Source organism: Tarenaya hassleriana, unplaced genomic scaffold, assembly GCF_000463585.1.
Source record: "Tarenaya hassleriana unplaced genomic scaffold, ASM46358v1 Cleome10, whole genome shotgun sequence".
Taxonomy (NCBI): Eukaryota; Viridiplantae; Streptophyta; class Magnoliopsida; order Brassicales; family Cleomaceae; genus Tarenaya; species Tarenaya hassleriana.
The window spans coordinates 1,460,331-1,485,490 of NW_010960188.1; the positions used below are offsets into that span (position 1 = coordinate 1,460,331).

The 25,160-nt window shown below is 40.0% G+C and overlaps 6 protein-coding genes across 11 annotated transcripts in view; 4 read left to right on the forward strand and 2 right to left on the reverse strand.

The window, feature by feature from the left end:
* Window positions 1-62: 62 nt before the first annotated feature.
* Window positions 63-4,632, reverse strand: LOC104800093 (probable methyltransferase PMT26). Of its 2 annotated transcripts, none has more exons than XM_010522808.2 (9): window positions 4,431-4,632; window positions 2,445-3,669; window positions 2,226-2,375; window positions 1,752-2,022; window positions 1,510-1,620; window positions 1,240-1,414; window positions 881-1,153; window positions 595-789; window positions 63-510 (listed from the first exon to the last, which is right to left on the reverse strand). In XM_010522808.2, the coding sequence occupies exons 2-9, from the start codon at window positions 3,624-3,626 to the stop codon at window positions 282-284; spliced, it is 2,586 nt and encodes an 861-aa protein (XP_010521110.1). In that variant the 5' UTR covers window positions 3,627-3,669; window positions 4,431-4,632; the 3' UTR covers window positions 63-281. The 2 variants fall into 2 exon arrangements, with proteins under 2 accessions (XP_010521110.1, XP_010521118.1); XM_010522816.2 differs by lacking the exon at window positions 4,431-4,632 and adding an exon at window positions 4,300-4,394.
* A 638-nt stretch (window positions 4,633-5,270) lies between these two features.
* Window positions 5,271-8,537, forward strand: LOC104800105 (protein trichome birefringence-like 14). Of its 2 annotated transcripts, XM_010522829.2 has the most exons (4): window positions 5,271-5,406; window positions 6,647-6,931; window positions 7,093-7,288; window positions 7,542-8,400. In XM_010522829.2, exons 2-4 carry the CDS (start codon window positions 6,778-6,780, stop codon window positions 8,398-8,400), a joined length of 1,209 nt encoding a protein of 402 aa, XP_010521131.1. In that variant the 5' UTR covers window positions 5,271-5,406; window positions 6,647-6,777. The 2 variants fall into 2 exon arrangements, with proteins under 2 accessions (XP_010521131.1, XP_019056906.1); XM_019201361.1 differs by lacking the exon at window positions 5,271-5,406 and having other exon boundaries at window positions 6,778-6,931; window positions 7,542-8,537.
* A 16-nt stretch (window positions 8,538-8,553) lies between these two features.
* Window positions 8,554-11,598, reverse strand: LOC104800114 (SAL1 phosphatase). Its single transcript, XM_010522841.2, has 8 exons — window positions 11,397-11,598; window positions 10,795-10,870; window positions 10,362-10,435; window positions 10,052-10,257; window positions 9,550-9,766; window positions 9,365-9,463; window positions 9,108-9,261; window positions 8,554-8,887 (listed from the first exon to the last, which is right to left on the reverse strand). Exons 1-8 carry the CDS (start codon window positions 11,595-11,597, stop codon window positions 8,727-8,729), a joined length of 1,188 nt encoding a protein of 395 aa, XP_010521143.1. The 5' UTR covers window position 11,598; the 3' UTR covers window positions 8,554-8,726.
* Window positions 11,599-13,139: 1,541 nt separating this feature from the next.
* LOC104800124 (E3 ubiquitin-protein ligase RGLG1) lies at window positions 13,140-15,980 on the forward strand. 4 transcript variants are annotated; one of them, XM_010522853.1, is made up of 11 exons: window positions 13,140-13,320; window positions 13,796-13,872; window positions 13,984-14,068; window positions 14,154-14,294; window positions 14,405-14,518; window positions 14,634-14,811; window positions 14,901-15,006; window positions 15,163-15,290; window positions 15,393-15,537; window positions 15,625-15,681; window positions 15,784-15,980. In XM_010522853.1, the coding sequence occupies exons 2-11, from the start codon at window positions 13,804-13,806 to the stop codon at window positions 15,865-15,867; spliced, it is 1,107 nt and encodes a 368-aa protein (XP_010521155.1). In that variant the 5' UTR covers window positions 13,140-13,320; window positions 13,796-13,803; the 3' UTR covers window positions 15,868-15,980. The 4 variants fall into 4 exon arrangements, 3 of the variants coding, with proteins under 3 accessions (XP_010521155.1, XP_010521164.1, XP_019056304.1); XM_010522862.1 differs by having other exon boundaries at window positions 15,196-15,290; XR_769681.1 differs by lacking the exon at window positions 15,784-15,980 and having other exon boundaries at window positions 15,374-15,537.
* Window positions 15,981-16,667: 687 nt separating this feature from the next.
* On the forward strand, window positions 16,668-18,498 carry LOC104800140 (probable pectate lyase 4). Its single transcript, XM_010522875.1, has 4 exons — window positions 16,668-16,931; window positions 17,466-17,821; window positions 18,005-18,140; window positions 18,217-18,498. Exons 1-4 carry the CDS (start codon window positions 16,683-16,685, stop codon window positions 18,439-18,441), a joined length of 966 nt encoding a protein of 321 aa, XP_010521177.1. The 5' UTR covers window positions 16,668-16,682; the 3' UTR covers window positions 18,442-18,498.
* A 1,007-nt stretch (window positions 18,499-19,505) lies between these two features.
* The window catches only part of LOC104800148 (protein CHROMATIN REMODELING 24), a 7,721-nt gene continuing 2,066 nt past the window's right edge, over window positions 19,506-25,160 (forward strand). Inside the window, exons 1-16 of the mRNA XM_010522886.1 lie at window positions 19,506-19,747; window positions 19,849-19,992; window positions 20,263-21,281; window positions 21,368-21,498; window positions 21,584-21,638; window positions 22,086-22,214; window positions 22,351-22,458; window positions 22,565-22,620; window positions 22,701-22,791; window positions 23,372-23,506; window positions 23,586-23,663; window positions 23,840-24,049; window positions 24,153-24,224; window positions 24,317-24,397; window positions 24,486-24,604; window positions 25,009-25,120. Coding sequence (XP_010521188.1) covers window positions 19,633-19,747; window positions 19,849-19,992; window positions 20,263-21,281; window positions 21,368-21,498; window positions 21,584-21,638; window positions 22,086-22,214; window positions 22,351-22,458; window positions 22,565-22,620; window positions 22,701-22,791; window positions 23,372-23,506; window positions 23,586-23,663; window positions 23,840-24,049; window positions 24,153-24,224; window positions 24,317-24,397; window positions 24,486-24,604; window positions 25,009-25,120 — 2,655 coding nt within the window. The 5' untranslated portion in view covers window positions 19,506-19,632. The remainder of the gene's footprint in view (window positions 19,748-19,848; window positions 19,993-20,262; window positions 21,282-21,367; window positions 21,499-21,583; window positions 21,639-22,085; window positions 22,215-22,350; window positions 22,459-22,564; window positions 22,621-22,700; window positions 22,792-23,371; window positions 23,507-23,585; window positions 23,664-23,839; window positions 24,050-24,152; window positions 24,225-24,316; window positions 24,398-24,485; window positions 24,605-25,008; window positions 25,121-25,160) is intronic.

A 25,160-nucleotide genomic window follows, 5' to 3' on the forward strand; every position in this document is an offset into this window, starting at 1 on the left:
CCTTTCTTGTTCACTAATCTGCACGAAAACCTCGGCCTGATGGTAACAATGGCAAAAAGACAGAAAGAAAACACTCTTCTCTTCAACAAATCAATGGAGGAATGATACAGTCAGTATTCACTATATAATCTAACGCTCCAAGAACATATGAACTGTATAGCAAAGTACAAGACAACGACGAACTCCGAAATCGACGCCTATACCGTAACAAAAAAGAAATCGATTTCCTAGGACGAGCTTCGAGCGTGTGATGAGTTAGACAGCGTATGGTAATATATGGTTCAAGCAATGGCGTAGGCGAGGGTTTCTACCTCGGCCGGTCGCCACATGGACTTCTGAAGGCAGAGAATTCCTTCCTTTTCCTTAGAGTATGTCATCCGAACCTCCCATTTCATTGACTTCGCCATCATCTCCACCTGTTGGATGGTCTCTGCGTCGTCCCGTAGTATGAGTTTCCCTTCTGGCCTCAGCATTCTGTCTACTTCCACCACCACAGCCGTGAGATTGCATCTGTATTAAAAGAGTATGGAGTGGGCGATGTTAATGGAGCTTTGGTCGGAAAGTAGAGATTTCAGAAGAACGCGGGATACAAACCTCTGTTTCAGCTTGGAGAAGAGATGGTCAGCGTGGAGGAGGTCGTAAGATCTCGGGTAAGTGCTGAAGGATTCACACCAGTCGTGGTAAATGCCGAAGAGACCTCGTTCGTAGATTATAGCCAGCGTGTCTGGTGAATCTATCGGAACCACATTCATCACCCATACATTCATTTCTCTCAGTGCTGCTGCAAATCTGCGAGAAACGGCACAATATAAACCAATTCCGATATCTAAAAGACAAAAAGATTGAAAAATTTTACAAAAGTTTGGAACTTTTTACTTACCCTCCATAGACAGCTCTCATGTCCATGACATTCCTAACATTAGCCCAGTTGATTCCTAACCCTTTTATGTACGACTTGGTCACTACACGTTTCCAGTGCTCGTAATCAACGGTGAAATCCTCAGGTGCTGATTTTCCGTAAACTCCGGTCTGGGAATTTGACAACCAGAACGGCGGTTTCCCCAGTCTGGCTGGCCATTGCTCAGGCCACTGAGATCCACGTTCTGCTTTGTCTTCGGGCACTTTGTGCAGGCATGCTTCAAGTGGAACTTTCCTGCAAACCAATTAACAGATTGGATTTGTTTAATAAATCAGAGGCGAATGATGAAAATCGATCAGAAAACAGAACAATGAACTTACCAGGCAGCATTTGGATCATCAGATTGACCACAAACAGGAGGTTCCTGTTCTGCTCTGTTTGAATAGCATTCATTTGAAGAAGGCTTCCTGTACGTAGCCACGCCAACTCCATTGACAGTGTCCTTGTTAATGGATATGAGTTCCCAACACATCTTCTTAGTTAGTGCACCCATAGCTGCAAGCAACGTCGACAAGATGTAAGAAAAAAAGATGTATAGACAAGTAATAAACAAGTGCAGAAGATCATTGGATGATACGATTTTCTGTAACCTTGCCAAATTTCAACATCTTCAGGATTCTTCTGGTAAACAGGAGTAGCAGACCAGACAAAGAAACCACCAGGTCTCAGAACACGGTTAAGCTCCAGAAGAAGTTTACCACCTGCCAATGTGCCATAAACAAACCGATTGGTAGAAAGATCCGGAAAAACATCTAGCATGTTTGAGTAAGATGAACAGCAAGGTGAATTCAAGTTCTTAAGCGACTAAATCTAATCACATTATCTTAATCACCTTCTATGTGCCATGGGACTCTACAACGAGCGCAATGGACTATGTCGAAAACTCTGCCAGGGAATGGTAGTCTTTGAGTGCCCATCACAGCAGAAATGGCAGGGATGCCTCTCTCGAGTGCGAATTGCACTTGGGCTTCGTGTTCATCTTTAGGAGCGAGAGACATCGTTATCACGTCTCTGTCAAAAAGGAAACCTCCAAAGCTGGCAACTCCACATCCAACATCCAGAACAACACGAGAGCGTTTACCCCATGCGATATCCGGGACAGACTTGCAAAATAAATTACCGTCAGAAGGTACTTCACAAAGCAAGTTCAGATAAAAAGTTCAAGATCACACCAGTATAATGGGTAATGACATGCCTTAGACCGAAAAGGATCATCAGAGACATCAACTGAAGAAAATCCACAAAAAAAAAAAAAAAATCGGACTCCTTTACCAGAAGAGTTACATCAGAATTCAGAAATACTCACCTCCTGAATGAAGTCGATGTAATGAAGAGCGCCATGCTTGAACTGGGTTCCTCCGCCAGGGAAAGTGAGATATTCACCAGTCACTTTAACCCAATTTTGATGCCCCTTAACCTCGGCAAGTTTGGTATGAGGGACGTTGTTGTACCAGATCTGCATAGAAAAGAAGCTTTTAATAGTTAATCAACAGAGGAAAAGACATAAATGCATGTATTAGCAAACCTTTTCGCGACTTTTAGGCCACTCAATTGGTCGCCTGTATCCTTCAGGCAGAGGAACAAGACAGGTGGGTGGGTTGTCCGGGCAATGCCTCTCACGATGTTCATAATGCTTAGTGGAGCTAAGGCTCTTAATGGCTTGCAAATTGTCCAGACATGGAATATAATCTGGACCGGCAGTTGTATTGCAGAGTGTCAATTTGTAGTCATTTTGTTCAGGGGGAACCTCCTGCTGAGCTTCTTTTTCGTTTTTGGACTCTGTTGCCTGAGTTGAAAATGAACCATTTTGTGCCACAGTTTCATTCAATAGCTCCAACTGTGCAGTCTCGTTTCTAGGTTGACTCTCCTGATCAACCTTTGCAGATGTTTCTGTCTCTTTGCTTTCTTGGTCTACCTTTTCCTCTGTCTGACCCTCCTTTCTTTCGCCATCAGCTTCACTAGATTCCTCGTCAGATTTGGTTTCTGTGTCTTCCTTGTCTGTTTTGGTTTCAGTATCTTCATTGCTGGTTTTGTTTTCATCGTCGCCCCTCTCTGCTTTTGATTCTGCATCATCATCACCGGGTTTTTTCTCATTTTCATCAGATTCAGATTTCTTTTGTTCCTCATCATCCTCACTGGATGTTTTCTCGCTGTCATCGGATTCATATTTCTTATCCTTTTCATCAATGTCAGAAGATTTTTCATCCGAGTTGTCGTTCGAATCCTTTTTCTCATCTGAATCACTTTCACCATCTCCGGTTCCTGATTCAGAGTCAGTGTTACTTCCATCTCCATCTTCAGTCTCACTTGTTGACTCATCACTTGAACTAGATTCTTCTTTGATTTTCTCATCTTTCCTCTCTTCATTCTTTTCTTCCTGGTTTCCTTGTTTGCCGGAGTTGCCATCATCTTGAGAGGAGCTGACATCGCCATCTCCATTCCTCTCACCAATGGGCGAATCACCACCATTCTTGTCTTCATATGGCTGGCTGCCTCCATCATCCGCAGGAGGGTTCAGCTGTTTCTTCATCCCGTCTTTGTTCTCAAGAGAGACCTCATCGACATTTTGAGAAGGTCCATCAGAAGATGATGTCATCATCCAGACCCCGACTAAGCATAGAGCCACAAATACAACCACGGTCACCGTCGAGCAATAGCTCGAAGAGGGCCTCCTGTTATCTATCCTAGAATACCTCCCTTGAGCCATACTTCCGAACAGATCTACCAAATCTTATCAAAACAGAGACCACCTACACATTTGAGGAACAAGAGAACATATGTTAGTCATGCAACAGACAAGATCTGTGCCATGGATCATTAGAGACAAGAAGCCAAATGTCTGGAGCAGTTCCAGCAGATCAACCAATTGGTAGTAGACAAAGGAAGAAAGAACAGAATTTATGATCTCATTTCTTGAGTCCGCTAAATCATTGGTAACATTTTTCCAGATGCATATCAAAATCAGAAGCATCTCACCTGATCTCCTTGAACGGAGAATTGGTTAAGAAAGTGAAAATAAATTTGCCAGAATGGGGAAGCCAAGAATCAAGATCCAGAAAAAACACCAATATTACTAAGGCTTGTCTTGTAGGAACTGAGTTTTGGCTTAAAAGGAAAGAGGGCAGAAACAGAAGAGCTTCAAATGAACATCTGACAAACGTTTTCAATCCCCAAGAAACAAACAAAAAATGCAACAAAAATCGAAGTGAATATTACCAAATCTACTTGAATCCTCACAAAATCAGCATCCTACCTATGGAAAAAGATGAGAGAGACAACTGAAATTCATAAAACATACTTCAGATTCACTCTCAAGTCACGACCAAAACACACAATTCACGACCGATGAATCCAACTCAAAAGAACGAAAATTGCATTACCCAGACAGAACCACAGCAGATCTGCAGCAAAAATTTAGTAGAAGAAACAATGTTCTCCGCCAATGAACAATTATCGACATCGCCAGGCAAAAAAAAAAAATTGAAAGAACGAACGAGAGAGAAAGGCGTACTTATGATACCGACGATAAACACCAAACGTAATGAGAATAGGAGGGAGAGGATATAGCATCTGAATCTCTACGGAGCCATTTTCCGTCACTTTCTCGAGAAAGACAGGTGCATATATATACATATATACACACGTATATAGGAGGCTTGTTTTAGTTGCTTCGTGAGCGATGATCATCATTACGCGGGGGGAAGAGAAGAGTGAACTACGGAGAAGCCGTGAATTTAGTGGAATGATATCTAAACAATAATTTATTTATTTTTACATTTCCTAATTTTGTCAACTGAGATATCTTCACTTTCACAATCCCAACAAAATTATATAAATTTATCAAATTGATATTTTGACCATAATTTGCATTTGTAAAATTACAAATATTTTTTTCACTTGCAACTGTTATGTATTCAAGATATATGGGTATATCTAAATACAAAATAAAATGAATAATTATTCAATCTCCTTTTTTTTATTATGATATCATATTGGATACCGCCGGATCTCGTGGATCCGAGCCGGCGCGTGAAACAGTGACCGTATCTCCATGACGGTGCAATGCACGCGCTCACCTCCGCGGACAACCAAGGTAGTGATGACGTGTCAACGCTTAACAAGGCCATGGAAATCTTAAAATTTGCCTAACCAATGCACAATTCTGGTTATGTATTAAATAATAATAAATTAATAATAATAATGTTACATACATGCATCGGATATACATTAATGATCATTGGACTGGTTGTTTGCTTAAACTGTACTAATCCCTAAAAAATTTGTGAAAATTTCAGAACCGGTTTTCTGGTTCTATCTGGTTCACGGTTCGGTTTTGTCCCGGTTATCTTCTGATGATCATCGTCTTGTTCCTTCCTTCCATCTGTGATTTTCCATTTCAATTGGAGATCACATACATGGTCGGCGAGATCTGCAATTTACCGGTGCTCGATTATCGAAGAACCCAACGTCGATCTTTCTTTTTCGGGGTAAATTTTCCCTTCTCTTGTCTCATCTCTAGTTCTAGAATCTGTATATCATGAGTTCGTTTCCAGAATACCGTGCCCTTGGCTTTGTGCGCAAGAAACTTCAATTCCCGAATCTCTTGGATCAACTCGGTTGAACAATATTCGCATTTGATCTTTCGATTTTTTGTTGTTCATCTGGTTTTGTGATTGGGTTTTAGCTTATCTCGTCAGTCGGTTCGCGTGATGGAGAATTATATCGTCGGGTTTCTGGTTCGCGGGTTTGGGTTAAGTGAACGAAGACGTAACTAGAATCTTCTTCGTGTCTAGATCCGACGAGTGTTGTTCGCGTAGTGGATGAGTGAGTTCATGTCACAATCATAGAGTTATCACCTTAACTGGATTCAGTTTAGGTTCTTTTGTTACTTAGCTTGTCCGATGAGTGAAGAAGCCACTACATTTGGCAGTGTTAGGTTCCAGGGACTGGTATGAGGTTGATCTGAGCTGGGTAGCTGTGAATTTGGGTGCTTGAGCTATGTCCCTTTTATCCATAAGTTAGTGATGTTTATTGATTTAAGGTGTTTTGCTATTTCATCCTTGGATAATGTTAGATTGTTTTGTCCTCTGGAGAAAAGGATTTGTGTTCTTGTCTGCAATGCTACCGTTATTTTTTCGAGAGTAGCTCAAGATTCTGTAGTGTAAGGATGCAGAAAATTGGCATAAAAGGTTTAGAGCATATGAATGTCTGAGATAGTGAGATGTCATTGTTGAACTAAGTCCTCTTCCTCAGGGTGTGAACTTTGTGTAACAACAATGGTAGGCGATCTAAGAGCTGAAACTTAAACTACAATTGGACAGTTGATCTGTCAGATGCTAATTTGATTTTTCTATAATGTGAACTATTAGTTATTTGGATCATGAAAACAAGATCATCTGGAGATCTCAGGCATTGCTTTGACTTCGTAGTTAGTTTTGTCGGTATGTTTCCAATTTTTCTTTGAGTGATTTCAATTCTGACCGTCCATGAATCCGGTGCTTATGCAAATGCTAAATGTCGATTTACCAATTAGGTTTAGCATGTGGGTCTGAGGCCATCAGCATCTCTCGTTTGAGTCGAAATAGTCCTCTTCTTTGCTTTATTCTCCAGCTTTGCTTACTAGAAGAATGGAAAAACCCCATCTCTTGCCTATTGCATACACAGGCTGCCTAATTATAAAATGTTGTTCAAAGCTTTTATGTTTCTGACTAAGATTTCGTGATGCAGCTAAGGCTTGTTGAACATAAGCTATAGTAACCGGCCCTTAACGACTGGGTCCCTGCAAAGATCTTGAACATCAACGAAGCAGAAGCTGTCTTTTTGTCAGAGTTGATGTTACCTCTGGCAATCAAATCAGGATGCTAGGAGGAAAAAGTTGCGTATACAAAGGGAGCGTATCACTTGCTTTAGTAATTCTCATCCTTTTGATGGTATTAATTCTGGTTTCGGAGAAGAATCCTTTCCATACGTCTATATTTGAAATGCAGCGCCAGTTTTCAGTTTCCTCTTCAGGTTTGTTACGCTATCTCTCGTGTTTGTTTCGTTCTTTTGAATTCTTTTGTAATGTCTTCTGCTGTTAATTTGATTGCCTTTGAACTACTTATATGTGAAAATTGATTATGCCCTCCTCTTCGATTTTTCCCCCTAACAATACTCCAATTTCTCGCCTGCAGTCTGTAACTTTGCCAAGGGAAAATGGGTTGAGGACCGTCGAAGGCCTTTGTATTCTGGTTTTGAATGTAAACGGTGGTTATCTGCTATGTGGGCATGTAGAATGATGGATAGGACAGATTTCTCGTTCGAGCATTACCGTTGGCAACCAGAAGGTTGCAGTGTGTCGGGTTTTGAGCGATCTGCATTCTTGAGAAGGTATGACAGAATCTATTTCAACCGTCAACTGTATTTCATTTCTGAACTTTCACCTATGCAAAATCCATATTCAAACCGGACTGGACACAGTCACCTTTCTTTCTTAAACTCTCATTCCTGCAATCATATTCTTCGCGAAACTTGCAATGATTTTAGAGTTACTTTAATACCCTTTTTCGCTGATGATGTCTTCAACATCATTTACTATTACATGGGCCTTTTTTTCAAGTCGCCTAACTTTTTGCTTTTTCAGAATGCAGAACAAGACGATCGCCTTCATAGGAGACTCATTGGGCAGGCAACAATTTCAATCCCTTATGTGCATGGCCTCTGGTGGCGAAGAGAGCCCAGAGGTCCAAGATGTGGGATGGGAATATGGTCTTGTCAAACCAAAAGGCGCCCTTCGACCAGATGGCTGGGCTTACCGGTTTCCGACCACCAACACGACAATCTTGTACTACTGGTCGGCAAGTTTGTCTGACTTGGTACCAATGAACAACTCTGATTCACCTCCTCTCATCGCCATGCATTTGGACCTTCCACCAGCATTCATGAGAACATACCTTCACCGCTTCGACGTATTGATCCTGAACACGGGTCACCATTGGAACAGAGGCAAGATTGAAGGAAACCACTGGGTGATGCACGTTAATGGAACAGCGGTCAACAACGAATATTTCAAGGACATAGGAAACGCCAAGGATTTCACAATACAGAGCATAGTCAAGTGGCTGGATTCACAGCTTCCTCTTCATCCCCGGCTAACGGCTTTCTTCAGAACCATCTCACCGAGGCATTTCAGAAACGGAGATTGGAACTCTGGGGGAAACTGCAATAACACGGTTCCGTTGACTAGAGGAAGCAAAATCACAGCTGATGGATCGATGGATACAACCGTGGAGAGGGCGTTGAACGGGTCAAGGATCAAGATTTTGGACATTACAGCTCTCTCCGAGCTTCGGGACGAGGCTCATATCTCTGGCTCGAAGTTGAAGCCAAGAAAACCGAAGAAGGTTAGTAGTAACGAGACTCAAATAATCAACGATTGCTTGCATTGGTGCTTACCCGGAATCCCTGATACATGGAATGAACTCCTCGTTGCTCAGTTATAAGTCTTTGAAGCTCATTGTTTCTTTTCATTTGTTCCTCTCTTTAGGCAGTGTTCTTGTGTTAGGACAAAAGGAAATACACATTCTTTCTGCCCATGAGTGTACCCTTCTTTTTATTAATAAAAAGTATACGTTAACTACCACTGTCGCTCAAAATGGTAAAACAGATTGGATTCGGCCATTATTTATACATTTTCAGAGCAAACAGACATGAGAAACATGGGCAAGGAGACAAAGCCCTTTACGGAATTCAACTTCAAATCTCATCTCATGTCTCCACAGATGGAAAGAGACTATGGAACTCAAACTGAAGAAACTTACGGAAGGAATCACAATGCAGATTGCTCGGCTATGGATTCCCGAACTGATTTCAACAGCAGTGGCATCAGCTTCTCGTTGGTGACAATAATGCCAGTGTCGAGATCCAAAAACTTTCCTTTGGAGAAGTCCAATGGCTTCCCAGCAGCATCAGTAACAATCCCTCCTGCCTCTGCACAAAACCATCCTCGCAAAATTATTATCACTTCCTTAACGTTATCGTCGTCCCTAAGATCTACCTTAGTCTTGCTCATTGATCATCAAAAAAACTAGATTAGATAATACATGAGCTCTCTTGGGTGAGATTTATCGGGCAAAACCTCACAGCAAAAGAAAAAGTCTAGTTGGTAAGTCGATTAACGAAAATGAAGGAGAAGAGAAAAGGGTTATACCAGATACGACGATGGCACCTGCAGCATGGTCCCATATCTTTTCACGGTATCCTTTATGAGGAAACCGAAGGTATATTGCTCCGTCTCCTCTGGACAACGCCCCGTACTTTGCTTGGCTATCGATCCGGACTGGTGGTGCCTTGACACCAAGTTTCTGTTAAGCAAGGAAGAACACAACCAGATTCCATATGTGGGTACGAGAGTTTGTCATCATGGAGATTTTATCGAGAAATGGATGAAAAAGAGGGAGATAGTACATTGGCAATGGAGCTAGATAAACCGTGAAGAGAGTGGGCTGCTTCATATGACTCAAAGAAAGATGCTTCTTCCGGGTTTTCAATGGCAGTCACTTGCACCTGAACTACAATCAAACGTGTTATAACTTATAACAGTGATACAGCAGACCAAGACCGGTATCGATGAGAAAGCAAGCTATATATACCTTGACAGGAGAAGATTCTGCATCTAGCAACTGCATGTATGTCCCTGAACCTACTGTGGCAAAGAAGAGGCAGCCGGTTTGGTCAGATGAAGAGTTCTTGTTGTTGTCTCCAGCTATGGATGCCAAGGGAAGGTTTGGACAAGCTAGGACACCCAACACCACTTTCCCTTCCTCGAGCAAGGCTAAAGCTATTGCATATTGATCTCCCCTCAGAAATCTATGGAGACAATAAAGCAAACAATCAGAATATCAGATAGAGTGAATGAATATCAAAGCAAAAAGATCCGGCACGGTCAAAAAAGGAAGACAAATTTCACACAACGGCATCTTTGTGTCCTGAAGGTAACTACTTCTATACAGATCTTAGGTCTTGTCAACTAAGCCTTTCTAGGACAATAGACCACCCATCCTATGATTAAATCACGCTTACATACAGTTCTAAAATGCAGAGTGTCAAACAACGAGGAAAATACCATGAAGAAATATATAATATGAGACTCACCCTTTGGTACCATCAATAGGATCCAAGACCCAATGCCGACCATTCGGACCACCCTCAGATGAGCCACAGTCAATGATCCTGAGTAGATCTTCCGTGGATAAGGTAGAATTACCGAATGATTCGTCCATAGACAAAGTGTCATTCACAAGTTTTGTAATCCTTTTCAAAACTTCCTGTGCACCATCCTTGCGTAGATCACCTGAATCCTTCAGATATTTAAACAATGAGACCCGATGTCAACAGAATTTCATAAACTCTGCAATAAATTGGAGAATGGGGATGTTTTCTTGAAAAGGGTTAGTTGTTTCACCTCCTCAGCCACCATCGACAACGGCTCGGGATGGAGTTCCTTTTCCAAAACCAAGCTGACAACAGCTTGTGAACCTGTCAATAGCAAAAAAAAAAGCGAACAGTGAAGAGAGGTTGATAATGGATGCAGATTCATTCTCTATATACACCTGTCAAGCAAAGGCTTCAAGATATAGCATTAGCCTTTCATACTAAAGCGATGGTAAGGAAATTTCATAAATCCATAGCCTGTTCAGCCTTCTACATTGCAAAAAGTTGCTAGATATCCACCTGCAATCTCAGCATAAGAAAATGTTTCCGAGTAAACATCACTGAACCTAGACCTAAGATCATGAGAAAACCATCCACTCTTCAAGCAGGACGTGTAGTCATCGACAGAATTATGAGTCCGAAGTATGAAGGAAAACAGTAGCAGGAAATGGTAGGGAACTCACCATAATCAGCCACTGTCACTGGACTTTTATCTGATTTTGATTGGACATCGGATTGCAACAGAGCCTTTTGAACCTTCTGAACTCATGGAAAACAGGTAAAAAACAATGAGAGAAGTTGAAAGACAAATCTGCACGAGATATGGAACATATCCTGGTTTTCTTAAATCAGCATTCTGATCACTTCCAAGAGACAATCGAGATCAAGGTAATCACTAAATTCAAATTGGTTCCCCATTGGATAAATAAACGCATCAGACCAATCTAAGGAGCAAAATTCACCGACTGAAACTATCCATTGGAATATCCCTCGGTTCGATCACATTGAAGCGACAAAAGCAAAATCTTAATCGAAAAACAGGTTTTTAGGCAGAAATCCGCAAAATTTCTGCATATTGATCCACAATCCACAAACCCTTGTTGTCCCAGAACCCAAATGATGAATCAATATCTCAAACAACGAGCAACAGTATTAAATTCCAAGTTAATCCAATTCCAGAAATTTACAAAATGGGTCTCTAAGAACACAAACTTTAGAAGCTGGGTCGTGCTCGAATCGACGAAAAAGGATCACTAATCAATCAGTCAGAAACAAGAAACCCTACCTGACACAGACGAGCCGCGAGGGAAGCAGCTTTCTTAGCAGCATCAAGCTCTTTGTCGTAAGACATGGATGAAACTACTCTGAGAGAAACCACTGAACAGGACACGAATCGTTTCGAGGAATCTCTAGGTCTCGAAAATGCTGTTGCCGTCGTTCTTGATTGGAGCGGAGCCCTCGCTGTTCTTAAGCAATTTATAGACATTTTCTTACGATTCTTTTTTTTAGCAGTTGAAGATAAAATCGCAAAAGCCGATGTCCCACGTCACACTGTTTCAGACAACTATCAATATTTCTCGTATTTTTCAAATACGCCCACATATTTATCTAAATATTCAATTACACCTAAAACGTATTCTCTATTATCAAGAACAACCTTATTTCAGTTCAATTTATCATTTATCGTATATAATTGGTGTAAAATTAAATGCATTCAATGGTGTAATTTGTGTTATTCTAAAATTCAGAGCGAGGAAAGCTACAGAATCTATATATGATTTTGATATTTGGTGAAATTGTAATGTTGGACTGAGGAAACCATGGTAGATTGGCAGTTCAATTGCGCACGTGTATTTTGTTGGTATGTAAGTCGCACTGGTTAGGTGGCTTTCAATGCGCACGTGTACAATTAATTGAATTGGAGTATATAAGTTCTCGTTATATATATTATCACAAGAAACAACAAATTTATTGGAAAATGTTATAATCATAGCTGTAAACGAAATATATGTCTAGGAAAAATATAAACATGTATATTATATTTTGTAATTGCATAAGATTATGTATCCACCATTTCTAATAAATTCCGAGAATTGTAGATTGCAACTCATATTTCCAAATTTAATTTGCAAAAACGGTTTATGTTTTTGTCATCGAGAAATTTATAAATAAGAAGAAATTGGAAAAAAAAAAATTAATTTTACATTCCGACTTGATTAATTACTTTACCAAGGGAGTGGACTCAGGCCATGAGTGGCCCAAAATATTAATACTAAATTGGGTTTTTATCAAGCCCATTAGTGGGTCCCACAAGAGAGTGGACTCAGGCCATAAGTGACCCAAAATATTAATACTAAATTGGGCTTTTATCAAGCCCATTAGTGGGTCCCACAAGAGAGTGGACTCAGGCCGTGAGTGGCCCAAAATATTAATACTAAATTGGGCTTTTATCAAGCCCATTAGTGGGTCCCACAAGAGAGTGGACTCAGGCCATGAGTGGCCCAAAATATTAATACTAAATTGGGCTTTTATCAAGCCCATTAGTGGGTCCCACAAGAGAGTGGACTCAGGCCATGAGTGGCCCAAAATATTAATACTAAATTGGGCTTTTATCAAGCCCATTAGTGGGTCCCACAAGAGAGTGGACTCAGGCCGTGAGTGGCCCAAAATATTAATGCTAAATTGGGCTTTTATCAAGCCCATTAGTGGGTCCCACAAGAGAGTGGACTCAGGCTGTGAGTGGCCCAAAATATTAATACTAAATTGTGCTTTTATCAAGCCCATTAGTGGGTCCCACAAGAGAGTGGACTCAGGCCATGAGTGGCCCAAAATATTAATACTAAATTGGGCTTTTATCAAGCCCATTAGTGGGTCCCTCCCACAAGGGAGTGGACTCAGGCCGTGAGTGGCCCATAATATTAATACTAAATTGGGCTTTTCCATTAGTGGGTCCCACACGGCCCATTATTGGCTGGATAACGGGCAAAACAGTGAACGCCAAGCCATTTTCCTTGGGAAGAACCGACAAGTTCCGTCGGTATTATTGGAAAAATCGCCAGCGCAAGCAACGCAACTCCAGTGGCTTGCAAATGTCAACAAAACCCACCTTTGATCTTGTTCGTGTTATTTGCTTTATCTGATGTTTTAAATTTAGGAGAAGCTGAAGGATAGTTCGTCTGAGTTCTTTTGCTTCTTTTGGCCAATTCCAGGTTGATATTTTCCCCTCCTCCTTTCCCGCTGACTGCTTATATAATTGCTTTCAATTTTTTTTCTTTATTTTTGTTTTGATCACTTGGGTCCTGACAGTGTTTTAGCTAGAACTGGGATCCTTGAATTTCAGTTTCAAAGTGGAATACTTGAATTTTGTTCTAGCTAATTGTTGAGCTCTTGATTTACGGGTTTGAAAATGGAATTTCTGCTAATTATGGAAGTCTTGTATGGATTTGAAAAAGGAATTATCGATGACGGTTATTTTGCTGACAGGACTCTTGATCACTTCTCGGTCCTGTGTTTGAAAAAAAGTTGAGTTCTTTGACGACGTTTTTTTGTGTCAAAAGTTTTTTATTTTTGTTCTTGTAGAGTTCTTGATCGTGGGTTTTGAAAGTGAAATTCTTGACGACAGATTTTTTTTGTGTAATGGAATTCTTCGATAATGGGTTTAAAGAAAGTGGAATGCTTGTGCAGGAATTCCGATGAATCGCGGCTACATATATGATCAAAGACCCAAATATATAGCTGATCATTTCAGCAACTTAGATCAGGTCTCACCATCATCACTCTTTCTGGTTCCTGATTCTGAGTTTTTTTATATGTCTCTCCAGTTAATGGAACCAAGTGATATCATAAGACATATCTTGTCTAACTTCTTATAGGTAATATCTGCTCTGAGAGATTCTGGACTTGAATCCTCGAACTTGATACTGGGAATTGACTTCACCAAGAGCAACGAATGGACAGATGACTCATTCTCAGTTTCACAAACAGATAATCCCCAACGGATGAGTATCAAAAAGGAACTTGGGATGTTGGGTTATGCTTGCAGGAAGATATTCATTCAATAGAAAAAGCCTTCATGCCATCGGTAACAGGCCAAATCCCTACGAGCAAGCAATATCCATAATTGGCCGTACATTGACTCCCTTTGATGAAGATAATCTCATACCTTGTTTCGGCTTTGGTGATGGTTAGCTCCTCTTAAGTCTGTTTTCAAGGCTTTAATGTATTTGTAGCAATGTCTTTTTGAAGCTTCTGTCTAGATTAAACTTGCAAGGTTGTGCATTGTTCTGTCTGCAGCATCAACACATGATAAACATGTATTCAGCTTTTACCCGGATAACGAGCCTTGTCACGGTTTTGAAGATGTTATGAAAAGATATAGAGAGATCGTTCCACACTTGAAGTTGTCCGGTAATGTGACTGCAACTTTCTCCTTTGGCTATTTTCAGGCCAGAGTTTTTTTTCTCTCTCTGCTCTCTTGCTCTTCTTTCTGAAGATTTCGGTTGTTTTTTTTTATTCCTGGCAGGTCCTACCTCATTTGCACCAGTTATAGATGCAGCCATTGACATAGTTGAGCAGAACAGTGTGCGGTATCATGTGCTTGTCATCATTGCGGACGGGCAGGTGACCAGGAATCCCGATGTGCCCCCCGGTCGGCTTAGTCCCCAGGAAGAGGCTACAGTCAGTTCCATAATGGGGGCTAGGTAATGTAGATGTGCTGTTGATTGTTACTATGAGCTCGGGTTTGTGTTATATTATTGGTGTTGACATGCCATTTGACAATAAAATTCAGCCATTACCCCTTGTCGATCGTCTTGGTTGGAGTAGGAGATGGCCCTTGGGATGCTATGAAGCAATTTGATGACAATATTCCTCACCGTGAATTCGATAACTTCCAGGTATGTATAATGGGACCAATACCCAGATACGCATTTTGTATGCAAACACTGTCTTTGTCACAGCTATCAAGAGATAATGATGATGACCGGTGAAACTGAGCTGATCGCTATTTATGAACTCGTTATTCGCTGATTTTAACAATCTTGATTCCGCAGTTTGTGAATTTCACGAAGATAATGTCAGAGCAGACAGATGCAGGGAAAAAGGAGGCGGCTTTCGCACTTGCAGCCCTCATGGAGATTCCATTTCAGTACAAGGCCACATTAAGCCTTCAGTCTGTTAGGTAAGAGTTTGTCAGAAACCGACATTCCTTTATTTCTTTCATTTCCATTAAAGGTTCTTGAACATTGTGAAGAAAAAAAGAAGGTTCTTTATTTTTACACAGTGGAGGAAGACCGGTTCGAGGTTTACACCAACGGATGAAAACTCTTCCACCTCCACCAGAGGCTACACAGAACGATAATGCCATTAGATCAGTGCCACGAGCTGGAAATAGCGAGAAAAGTGAAACAGCTCGAGAAACAGAACCGGTAGGGTAACTCTCTCTCTCTTCTGTCTCGTCATTGAGTTGGTGGTTTTTCTCTGATTAAGGTCAGGTGTTCTTTGTTTTCTGAAAGGTATGTCCCATTTGCTTGACGAACCCAAAGGACATGGCTTTTGGCTGTGGCCATTTGGTGAGTGAATTCTCTGGCATAAGTAAGCTTTGCTTGGCTTAGAGTTTTGCTTTCGAGAATGTGTGAACTTACCCTTCATTTTTTTTCGGTTTTCTCTTAAAGACTTGCAAGGAATGTGGTGTGGCTGTGAAGATATGCCCAATGTGCAGACAACCTATAACGACCAGATTGAGGCTGTTCACTTAAAATATGTAAGCTCAGGCATTAGGAAATCCCCTTTATGTACAGGTTTCTTCTTGTGGATTCACGTGTATAAACAACGGTAATGGAGTTCATTTGATGATCTTGTGTTTCAAAATGATCCAACAAGAAGATAGAGCAGAACACACCGGAGAAACTAGGAGCGGGTGTGGGTGGGTACCCGAGATTTTCGGGCTGGTCTCGGTTTTGGCCCGGTCTTCCTCGGGTTTAAGGGCTGTAAAAGCACTCGTTTTCGGTCTCGGGCAGAGACTGGTTAGCCATGGAGTAGGTTCTTGATTGAGAACATAACCACTGAAACTAAAACATTAATACTTAGAAGACCCTTTGGTTCTTAATCACTAAAGCTCTAACACCAATGTCTAATTCAGGCAAATCAGTTACATATATTTATAACGAAACGGCATCCTTCCATTAAATATTCCTTCTATTTTAGAATTTTGCTTCAACTTATTATATTTTTTTCAATTTTGTACGCTCATTATGAAACCAGGAAAAAACAGAATTTTCTTTTTCCATTTCTATATATAAAGGCTGTGCCTTCTGCCACTCTTCCAACACAATCAAGCTTTCTTCACAGTTTGCACACTCAACAAGAACTCAAATCTGTATATCGAATCAAAGACATGGTTAGGTTTTCCGACATCGTTATGATTATGATTCAGCTCTTAGTCGTTCTATTCGTCGCAAATGCCTTGGAGGCGAAGGAATTGAACGTGATCGACAAATGCTGGAGGCTGAATCCCGAGTGGCGTAGAAACAGGCAGCAGATGGCGAGGTGTTCTGTCGGGTTCGCGGGAAAAATGACGGGTAATATCGGTGGAGGAGTCACTTATTACAAAGTGATCGACCCGTCTGATGATCCTTTGAACCCTAAACCCGGAACCCTTAGATACGGAGCCACACTCGTCAAGGGCAAGAAATGGATCACCTTCAAGAGGAACATGAAGATCCATCTTCATAAACCGCTTCTCATCAGCAGCTTCACCACTCTCGATGGTCGTGGTGTCAGTGTTCACATCTCCGGCCCCGCTTGCCTCATCGTTTATAAGGTAAGGGCTCGGAAATTCGACTCCCTGAAACTTAAACACAGGAAGTGGATCGAAACATTGCATGTTGTTCGATTATATTCATGTTCGGTTATTTCACTTAAAAAACGATAACAATTCGATTTTTATATCCAATTCGAATAAATTCGGGTTCAGTTTAGATTCAATTTTCATTGATAAAAACTTATTTTTCAAAAGAAATCTTTAGTTTTTTATTATTTTTATAATTTGGTTCAATTTTTCAATTTTAGAGACATCATAATCATTTTGGTTTTTATATCAGATCGGTTCACATATATGGTTATATGTTATTCGATTTTGTTTTAAATTGAATGCGATTTGGTTTTGTTTTGGATTAAGCTTTTATTGATAAAAAAATAAAAGAATTTCATGTTTTTTGTTATTTTTATTTATTTTGATTCGGTTTTTTCGATTTTAAAAAATAATATGTGTGCATGCGACCGTTACAAAATAATAATAATAATAATAATAATAATAATAATAATATGTGTGTATGTGTTTTGTGAATGTGAGCAGGCGACGGATGTGATAATTCACGGCCTGAAGATCCATGACTGCAAAGCACACGCGCCGAGCTCGGTGATGGGCCCGGACTCGAAGGTGATCCAACTAGGGCAAGTGGACGGGGACGCGATCCGGCTGGTCACGGCCAGGAAGGTGTGGATTGACCACAACACCCTCTACGACTGCCAGGACGGCCTGCTCGACGTCACCAGGGGGACGACCGACGTCACGGTGTCCAACAACTGGTTCAGGAACCAGGACAAGGTCATGCTCCTCGGACACGACGATGGCTTCGTCAGAGACAAGGACATGAGAGTCACCGTCGCGTTCAACCACTTTGGTCCCAACTGCAACCAAAGAATGCCCAGGCATATACATACATACACACACACACACATACATACATACATACATACATACATACATACATACATACATACATACATACATACATACATACATACATACATACATACATACATACATACATACATACATACATACACACACATATATATATATGTAAATTCTTTTATGTATTCATCTTCTAGGGTGCGACACGGATACGCGCATGTGGCGAACAATTTCTACCAAGGATGGACGCAATACGCCATCGGAGGAAGCATGAGCCCCCGCGTAAAGAGCGAATCCAACTATTTCATCGCACCCGAATCCGGATCCAAAGAGGTACCCAGAAAAAAACATATCAAAGATCGTAGCTCGAAAAATCATCGATCGATAAAAAAAAAATTGATCTTTGTAGGTTACGTGGAAGAAACAAAGCGACGGGGACAAGCTGCAGTGGAAATTCTACTCGGTGAACGATTTTTTCGAGAACGGGGCGTCGTTCACGCTCCAGAAGGGCGTCGGGGGCGCGAGGCCTAATTACAGCGGCGACCAGAGCTTCAGCGTCGCGAGCGCAAGGAGCGTCAAGGCACTGACCAGCTCTGCCGGGGCTTTACAGTGCACCAGAACCTCTGTCTGTTAGAAACAACACTTGAACTTGCTTGTGTTCTTGAGATTTCTATTGTAGTTGGTGTTTTTTTAAAAAAAATATAATGGGAAAGTTTATCGAAACTTTGATCCAATTACATTTTGCCGATCAAAAAATTCAGAGGAATATCTCTCCCAAATCGAGATTCAACCTAGTTTGATTGATGTTGTTTGGTTTTTACTCAATGGTTTATATAGTATATAGTATGTATATGTACACAAATTTGTAAACGATAATTGTATTTGGGATTAGTAATTATATGATCAGCGTAATAAACAGACACTTGCATAAGCATGAAATATAGGATCGGATGTTTCAGTTTTTTGTTTGTTTTTTATTTGTCATTGGTATTCGGTTCGATTTTGAAAAATATTTGGTTATTTTATGTTAGGTTTGGTTTCAATTAAATTTCATTTTTAATGATAAAAATATGTATTTTATAAAAAAATATGTTTTTCGGCTATTTTTATATTTAAAAACAATACAATCAGATTGGGTTACTTGTTTTTTGGTTCAAAAGATTTGTGAATAAATTACCAAAATGACCATTTTAATAAAAATTCATTCACATAAGGATGTGAAGAAATTGAATTTAATAGGATCATTATCAAAAATACTTTTACTTTGCTATTTTGATTTTAAGACATACACTTCTCAATCTGTTAATCTGTTATACATGTGATCATAAATTTAATCTTGGTCACATTGATTATAACGTTGAATTTATAATATTTGTATCAAATAATTAATGATATATATAATGTATGAACATAATGAATATGTGTAATCACCGTAAATTTAACGTTATAATCAATATGACCAAAATTAAATTTTTTGTTACATGAGTCACATAATCACAATTAAAGAAGAGCGTATGTTAAGTCAAAATAGCAAAATAAGTGTGTTTTTGATATAATACCAATTTAATAGGTATTTTCTTTTGTTTTTCACATTTAATAGGTATTTGTTTTAGGATATTAATTTTGTTGATAATATGACCGTTCGACTTCATATTATATAGAAATACTTAAAAGTTGAAAGTGAGAAATTTCAAAAATCAAAAGGCAGGAGAGCGGGACTCGACAGAGCCATTGCGCCTTTTCTGTCTCCAAGAAAGGATCGTCGGAAGGGATAAGCCCTGAGGTCTCCTCTCTTGCTTCTTTCGTCTTCGTTTACGGCGCAGAAATGGCGGACGATACGTCCGGACGTGGAGGAAGAAGACCTCTGAGCTTGAACGATCGCCACTATCGCCTCCTTCAGGATCTCTCTGCACCTCCTAAACAACCTCCTTCCTCTTCTCGTACGACCTATTTTCTCGGTTTTTTCTCTTGTTCATTTCTCTTTTCCATTGCCCAGGTGCGAGTTTTGGTGTTGATTTTGTCTGATTGTTTGGTTTCGCAGACGGAGAAGATGTAGGAGGGAAACCATCTATGGTGAAATTGGCAGGACGACGCCGCCTCTGCAAGGCCTCTGCTAAGCAAGACGTAGCGGTAGATGACGGATTAGCCGATCCCGACTTCGATTTGTTGGATTTCGATTCTCCTGGTAATCTTCTGCGTTTGCGGATATTTAGGGTTTTTGATGTTTACATCCGATACTCATTTGATGGGACCTTACATGTTCTCTATAATTCAGTGAAACTCTTCGTTTACAGAATAAGGGTTCTACTGGCAAAAATGATAATGCTTAGGGTTCTTGGAAATGTTTGGTTGATAGACTTTTCACATATCCTGTTCGTTTTCTTCATGTTGTGGAAATACCTTCAAAGAAGATGCGTTACTGAGTTGTGTTTGTCTCGGATGATGCTTGAATCAGTTAAAGCAGCAACGAAACCCAAGAGAGCAGAGGGTGGAAGCAAGTTCCCATCACGGGATGAAGCCAAGGATGCCAACACGGTGGTCACTGGTGAACCCAACTTCTCACTGATCACAGACTTCGGTTCGGTTTCACCTCAGCCTAGATGCAAAGAAGAGAGGCAAGGTGGTGGAGGGCAGAACGAGATTAGGGATATTTTGGATGATTTGACCTCTAAGCTAGGATCAATGTCCATCCAGAAGAAGAAAGATACCCAAAGCAATGATTTGGATGAAGGCGGAGTAAAATGCCACCTTGATGATTTTGAGAGCACAAAATCCTCGTTTTCCCTTATATCTGACATATCTGATTCCTCATCAGATTTGGTTGGTAAACGTGTTGCCAAAGTTGATAATCTCGAGGATGAGCTGAGCCGCAGAAGTTGTGCCCTTCATGAAACGAAAGCTACAAAAGATTTTGAAGGTGAAGGGGAAGAAAACTCTTGGAGATTAAGCAGGCACATCCCATCTTCTAGACAACCATGTCGTTCTAACTCTGAAGATGACGGTCATGATATAGGTCCTGCGCCTGCCGATCTGCACAAGGAATTTGCAAGTGGAATTAGTCAAAATCAGGAAGTAGGACGAAGCCTAAAGACGAGTAGGTACACAGACATGAACGAGAAACTTAGATCAGTTGGAAGTTCCAATGTCTCTAAGCTGAGGGAATTAGATGAGGATGATGATGACTGTGTAGTTTTGACTGGGCCAAAGGTGGCTGAAGTAACAAGCCGTGTTGAAAAGCCTAAGAAGCCTGCTCGTTCTATTGACATCGATACACATTATTATCTTGATGGAGTGGTAGAAGATGAAGGATCTATCACCTTAAATGGCCTCAAATCTTCTTACATATTACCTGGAAAGATTGCTACGATGTTATATCCACATCAGCGGGAAGGGTTGAAGTGGCTTTGGTCACTTCATACACAGGGAAAGGGTGGAATTTTAGGTGATGATATGGGCTTAGGAAAAACAATGCAGGCAAGGAAATTTCATACTTGTTTTTTGATTTTTTGGATGGCAATATGCCTTGCTGTTTAAACGATTTCAGTTGATTTTCATTGTAGATCTGCAGCTTTCTCTCTGGTTTGTTCCACTCTAAATTGATCAAGCGTGCTCTGATAGTGGCCCCAAAAACCTTGCTGCCTCACTGGATCAAAGAATTAACTGCTGTTGGACTTTCAAGAATGACCAGAGAGTAAGAATGTTAATCATTCTTTTCCTGTTATCTACTTTATATGTGTTAATATAGTGTTGCTAACTGTTTTCTATCTCCCATAAAGGTACTATGGCAACTCTGCTAAAGCTCGAGACTATGAGCTTCGATACATTCTAGAGGTAAATGTTCTTTACTTTCCATTAGCTTGTTGTGAAGGGCTGTCTACACAATTAGACTACTTGTAGATGAGTTTGTGACTTGGACTGTGACAAAAAGATAATTTTCGAAACTTTAAAAGATTTTGGTTATATGAATGAATGCATTCTGTGTCATTAAGGACTGGCCTTTCCTTTTGTAAATCATTTTTATTTGACTAACCTAGTAACCTGCATATTATCATGTTCTTTTGAGATCTTTGGTACACTAATAGTTTATTTTGGATCAACTCTCTTGGTCTTATTGCTATGTGGGTTTTCTTTAAAGGACCAACCCAGTCCGTATCAACCCAGTGCTAGGCTGCCTTACCCCTACATTTATGTAGAGAGGCTGATTCGAACCCTATGTGGGTTTTCTTTATAGAGGATATATGTTTTCACCCTGGTTGTTATTTCTATTCTTTTTTGTAGGATAAAGGTGTTCTTTTGACAACCTATGACATTGTGCGCAACAATTCGAAAGCCTTGCAAGGTGACAATCATTTCTCTGATGATGAAGATGAAGATGAAATCACCTGGGATTACATGATTCTTGATGAGGTAAATTTATATTGATCTAAAATTCTCTTGCAACAGTATCTCATATGTGTTCTTGCTATTACTTGTCCAACTAGATACCCTATAGTTACCATTGGCTTATTTTCTGCTTTATTAATATGTTTGACTACACTTCCAGGGCCATCTTATTAAGAACCCCAGTACACAAAGGGCCAAAAGTTTGCTTGAAATTCCAAGTTCTCACCGTATAATAATAAGTGGTACTCCGATTCAGAACAATCTTAAGGTATCATTGATGGCATCTACCACTTTGCTCTTCGTTTCAGCCATGAATATATCCTTTCAGACTCTTATCTTAGCACAGCTTGGTTCCCTCTTGCTTTTCTGAACAGGAATTATGGGCTCTCTTTAACTTCTGCTGCCCTGGACTACTGGGTGACAAGAATTGGTTAACATCTTCTCTTTAATTCAGATTTTTTGTGCTTAATTTTTTTGGTCTTATGGTATTAAAGCTTTATGCTTCCGTAGGTTTAAAGAGAACTATGAGCATTACATTCTTCGAGGAAACGACAAAAATGCTTCTGATAGAGAAAAAAGGATAGGTTCAACGATAGCAAAGGTGAGAATTCATCTGAAGCTAGATAGGTTTTGCGTGGCTGTCCATTGGGACTAATGCTAGAGACCTTATGGTAGCTTATGAACATTTATCTCCCCATTTTTGTGCATTTCTTTATGAATCTGGCTTATCTGCTGTTTTAAAATCATCTTTGTGCTTCACCTCATATGGTAAAAGGAAAATCTATCATCTGTTCCAGCCTTGATTCTACTATATATCCATCATTTGTTGCTTGACTGAAATAAATTAGATATAGATGCATAAGAAGTAAAATGTTTAGGGTATTGTTCAACCGTCTTGCTTTTAATTTGTGACAAATCTTATAAGAGATTGCACATTTTTTCCCTGTTGACACAAGAAAATGAAGTCGAGAGCTTCTCTTGTGTCCTTTTTCCTGCTATAGCTTCGTAAAGGATTGAATAGTTAGGAATTTGGCTTTGAATAATTATAGCTGCTTGTGTTCAGTTGTACCTAAAAAACAAAGTTGTGTCAATTTGTTTTTGGTATGTGTTGATGTACTCTGTCCAGGCCTTTTAACAAAAGTTAGTCCTTGAAATAATCGATTCTTTGTTTCTATTAATAGAATTTGAGGGATCATATTCAACCTTTCTTCTTGCGGCGCCTTAAAAGTGAGGTTTTTGGTGAAAATGATGACACAGCTGCCAAACTTTCCAAGAAAAATGAGCTTGTCATTTGGCTAAGATTGACGAATTGCCAGGTATGTTTGCTAAATGCGTAAACAGTCTTTCATTTAACCCTCCATAGTCTCTTACAGCTTAACTTAAACATTGGTGCAGAGGCAATTGTATGAAGCTTTCCTAAAGAGTGAAATAGTTTATTCAGCTTTTGACGGCTCACCTTTGGCGGCTCTTACGGTAATTTGAGCATTTCTCTTTGTTTTTCCATTAAATCTGTGATGTTTCTTGTCAATTTGCTTTCACGAATCCAGATCCATTTTATGGGCTCAGCTCTTTGTATAGTTTACTGTACTTAGTACTCATTGTTTAACTACAAAGGTGCAGTTTATAGTTCCTGTTTTACTTTGAAACAGATTCTGAAGAAAATATGCGATCACCCGCTTCTCTTGACTAAGAGGGCTGCTGAGGATGTTCTAGAAGGGATGGAATCAACACTAACTCAGGAAGAGGCTGGTGTGGCAGAAAGACTAGCAATGCATATCGCTGACAATATTGATACAGATGATTTTCAGGCGAAACATGATAGTGTCTCTTGCAAAATATCATTCATTATGTCGCTGCTGGTTAGACTACGTATTTATATATCGGTGTTGACATTTAACTACTAACTAGTGGTATTAATTTCTAATTATAGTCTTATTGAGATGCCTTCCAATATTGTTACAGAGTAAGCTGATTCCTGAAGGGCATCATGTTCTCATCTTTTCTCAGACAAGGAAGATGCTTAATCTAATTCAGGTAGGAATCTAACTTTTGTTCTTTTGATTTGTGGATGTGGTCATAAGCATGGAAACAGGACTTCGTTTATGGGTGATCTTTGGATTTCACAGGAGTCACTTACCTCCAACCGTTACAAGTTCTTGCGCATTGATGGTACAACAAAATCCGCTGACAGATTAAAGATTGTTAATGTGGGTCTTATTTTTCTAATCAATTAGTACATTTCATACTTTTTTGGAAGTCTATATCACTTTTTTTCTTTATCCTGCCGAATTTCAGGATTTTCAAGAAGGTAATGGAGCTCCAATATTCCTCTTAACATCTCAAGTTGGAGGTCTTGGCCTTACGCTGACAAAGGCAGACCGTGTGATTGTAGTTGATCCTGCCTGGAACCCAAGGTACTTGCTTCCATTGGCTTTTCTATGTTGAAAAGAATTATCTATCAACAGCTTAGGTCCAACTTGTTATAGTCTTCAATGTTTTTGCTTTCTCAAATTTATATCAGCTGTTTTTGGGACAACTTAAAGGCTCCAACGAATTCTTGCAAATGACTCTTTCAAGATGTTGTTAAAGTGATGAATAACAATTCTATATTCCTCTTTGAATTCAAATTGATTACTTAGACAGATGAAGCTCTATCCCTGCTAATTGTATTTTGTGCAACCCTTGGTTGTTTTTTATCTGGTTTTTGCTTGACCTTTTAGAGCTTGGTGTAGCGGAAAACTAGTTTAGTGTGGAGGCTGGCTGGAATTTACTCTCTTGAAATTAAATTGTATGACATGATTCTTCATTAACTATGCAGCACTGACAACCAGAGTGTTGATCGAGCATATAGAATTGGGCAAAAGAAGGATGTCATTGTTTATAGATTAATGACATCTGGAACTGTTGAAGAGAAGATATATAGAAAGCAGGTTTGCTCCCCCCCCCCCCCCCCCCCCCCCACACAAAAAA

Bases quoted from the DNA above. Each gene is read 5' to 3' on its own strand.
- LOC104800124 (XM_010522853.1), top strand. From the start codon at position 13,804: ATGAATCGCGGCTACATATATGATCAAAGACCCAAATATATAGCTGAT. The intron at 14,519-14,633 runs GTAATGTGACTG...TATTCCTGGCAG, and splicing joins TCCACACTTGAAGTTGTCCG to GTCCTACCTCATTTGCACCA. The intron at 14,812-14,900 runs GTAATGTAGATG...AATAAAATTCAG, and splicing joins AGTTCCATAATGGGGGCTAG to CCATTACCCCTTGTCGATCG.
- LOC104800105 (XM_010522829.2), top strand. From the start codon at position 6,778: ATGCTAGGAGGAAAAAGTTGCGTATACAAAGGGAGCGTATCACTTGCT. The intron at 6,932-7,092 runs GTTTGTTACGCT...TCTCGCCTGCAG, and splicing joins GTTTTCAGTTTCCTCTTCAG to TCTGTAACTTTGCCAAGGGA. The intron at 7,289-7,541 runs GTATGACAGAAT...TTGCTTTTTCAG, and splicing joins CGATCTGCATTCTTGAGAAG to AATGCAGAACAAGACGATCG.
- LOC104800140 (XM_010522875.1), top strand. From the start codon at position 16,683: ATGACGGGTAATATCGGTGGAGGAGTCACTTATTACAAAGTGATCGAC. The intron at 16,932-17,465 runs GTAAGGGCTCGG...GAATGTGAGCAG, and splicing joins CTTGCCTCATCGTTTATAAG to GCGACGGATGTGATAATTCA. The intron at 18,141-18,216 runs GTACCCAGAAAA...TGATCTTTGTAG, and splicing joins CCGAATCCGGATCCAAAGAG to GTTACGTGGAAGAAACAAAG.
- LOC104800093 (XM_010522808.2), bottom strand. From the start codon at position 3,626: ATGGCTCAAGGGAGGTATTCTAGGATAGATAACAGGAGGCCCTCTTCG. The intron at 2,376-2,444 runs GTTTGCTAATAC...TTTTCTATGCAG, and splicing joins GGCCTAAAAGTCGCGAAAAG to ATCTGGTACAACAACGTCCC. The intron at 1,415-1,509 runs GTTACAGAAAAT...CGTTGCTTGCAG, and splicing joins AGATGTTGAAATTTGGCAAG to CTATGGGTGCACTAACTAAG.
- LOC104800114 (XM_010522841.2), bottom strand. From the start codon at position 11,597: ATGTCTATAAATTGCTTAAGAACAGCGAGGGCTCCGCTCCAATCAAGA. The intron at 10,436-10,794 runs GTGAGTTCCCTA...TGCTATTGACAG, and splicing joins AGTGACAGTGGCTGATTATG to GTTCACAAGCTGTTGTCAGC. The intron at 10,258-10,361 runs GTGAAACAACTA...AAATATCTGAAG, and splicing joins TGTCGATGGTGGCTGAGGAG to GATTCAGGTGATCTACGCAA.